Below are 2,265 nucleotides of genomic sequence, written 5' to 3'. Positions count from 1 at the left end.
GGAAATCTTTTTTTCTATAATTACTTTGGAGAAAAATGCGATAAATCACAAAATTATGTGCTGGCTTTTCCAAGAAAAGAATGTGTTCTCTTTTTTTTTTTTTTTATCCTGACCAGTTTTTTCTTTTTCCCATTTTTCATTTTTTTTTGGGAAAATGGAAACTCTAGAAAAAAGAACCCAAAAAAAAAAAGGGAAAATTAAATAAAAATAAAAAATGATTTGTTTAATCAATTTACAGATTTTCCGCGATTATAGCCGTAATAAGAAAGATACCACCTAACAAATTTCTTCAACCCGGTTTGCAAATCGGTTGTCGGTTTATACCCGTATTCCCTTTGGGCATAGCTAATGTTTGCGTGGGTGAACGGAACGTCGCCGTTTCCTGGCATGTCCACGAAGTTCTTCTTCGCTTTCACCTTCAAGTGCTTCTCAAGAATATCCACCAGGTTCGGGACAGTCACCGGCGACGTGTTGCCCAGGTTGAATATTCTATACGGTGCCGGGCCCCGTTTCTTCCCCCCCGAACCCGTGCTCTTGCCTGAAGTATCCAACGACCCCAAGCAACCTTTGACGATGTCATCAATATATGTGAAATCCCGGGCCAAATCGACCCGATCCTTGCCCCGATAAATCGTAATAGGTTTGCCTTGCAGGATATTCCTGGTGAAGGAGAAGTAAGCCATGTCGGGTCTGCCCCATGGACCGTACACGGTGAAGAATCTTAACCCGGTAATGGATAGGCCGTAGATGTGATTGTAAGTGTGCGTGATTTCCTCACCAGCCTTCTTGGTAGCCGCGTAGAGACTAGCCGGCTGGTCCGTCCGATCGGCTTCTGAGAAGGGAACTTTCTCGTTAAGTCCGTAAACCGAGCTCGACGAGGCCCAGACGATTGATGGCTGAGGATTCGCCGATTTACAGACCTCGAGCAGCGTGACGAGGCCGGCGATGTTGCTGTGCACATACGAAAGTGGGTTCTCCATGGCGTACCTCACGCCGGCTTGTGCCGCAAGGTGCATCACGTGGGTGAAAGCCACCACGTCGAAAAGCTTAGCGAGCAGCTTGGCGTCGTTCAAATCACCTTCCACCACCATGATTCCATGATCGTTCAAAAGCGCCCTCCGCGCCCTCTTCAACGACGGGTCATAGTAGTTATTGAAGTTGTCAAGCCCAACTACGCCGTCTCCTCGTTTCTTCAGCGCCATCGACACGTGGGTCCCCACAAAACCGGCAGCGCCAGTAACCAACACAACCTTCCCGCCGGACCTCTGGATCTGGGCCGAGTTCCGTACCTGCTTCTCCCACTGGATTCCGCCCCACGACGCCGTGAAGTACCGACTTCCGGAATCAACGAAGCTCTGAAAACTAAGATACGACGCCGTAAGAGCAATCAAGAACAAAGCCCACAAGAACATTGTACTCGTGGAGGCGAAACACCTATGCACTTGGCGATTCATCGTATGCGCTCGATCTATCTTAAACTTACCAGGCGTTGAAGGAAACAGCTCCTCTTCCAACGAAGGCATCTTCTTCTTATTCCCAATCCTTCCCACAATATTTCTATTGAATACTGGTAGGATTCGGTCACAAATCGAAGGAATAATAGAAATCGAGGAATTGGGTTCGATTAAAAATAGAAAAATCAGAAATAGATTTTTGGATAAAAAATTACACAGATGCAGAGAAAATTAGAGGCTGCCTTTTTAATTTTTCTGCACCTGCTAATCGAAGCGAAGGCAAGGCCTGGTTATATATAGTGGTCACCCACAAAAAGGCGACAAGTATACGCGTGAACGCGTTAAAGGACGGCCAGATTAGAGGAGAGAGAATGAAGAAAAATAAACTAAAATATAGAAAATACAGGTAAGAGTAAATATAGATATAGTATGTAAATTCTTGTTTTGGTAAACACTATTTGTTTTCCATTTTTAGATTGGAGAACGAATTAAATGGTAAAAAAGTACAGATTTTTATGCTTTGTTTTTTTCCTTTTTCATGTTTAGATGAAAGAAAATTTCTTTCTTTGAATTGGTAAATGCTCGGGTGTCATCTGTTGGAAGATGGGGAGGATTAACTTATTCGCAGTCATATTAACACTAATCTAACTGTGTTGAAGGTTTAAGAACCGGAGTAAGAATTAGTATTAGTGCGATCCACCCACCCGTTATTTTACAACATATTCCTATAATGTTTTTGAAATATTAAATATCATTTAAAAAATTAGTGATTTTTTAGAAATAAAATTTATACACTTTTTTCAGTTTATGA

General features: G+C 42.8%; 1 protein-coding gene across 1 annotated transcript; it reads right to left on the bottom strand.

Moving 5' to 3' along the window:
• Nucleotides 1-202: 202 nt before the first annotated feature.
• Nucleotides 203-1,744, bottom strand: GAE1 (UDP-D-glucuronate 4-epimerase 1). The gene has a single exon (XM_022034983.2). It carries the CDS (start codon nucleotides 1,521-1,523, stop codon nucleotides 228-230), a length of 1,296 nt encoding a protein of 431 aa, XP_021890675.1. The 5' UTR covers nucleotides 1,524-1,744; the 3' UTR covers nucleotides 203-227.
• Nucleotides 1,745-2,265: the final 521 nt, after the last annotated feature.

The sequence above is a fragment of the Carica papaya genome, chromosome 7, assembly GCF_054855325.1.
Source record: "Carica papaya isolate Zhongbai chromosome 7, ASM5485532v1, whole genome shotgun sequence".
Lineage (NCBI taxonomy): Eukaryota > Viridiplantae > Streptophyta > Magnoliopsida > Brassicales > Caricaceae > Carica > Carica papaya.
Note: the sequence above shows the minus strand (reverse complement) of the source record. Positions and strands in the feature narration are given on the sequence as shown.

Coding starts and splice junctions, on each gene's coding strand:
- GAE1 (XM_022034983.2), bottom strand. CDS start 1,523: ATGCCTTCGTTGGAAGAGGAGCTGTTTCCTTCAACGCCTGGTAAGTTT.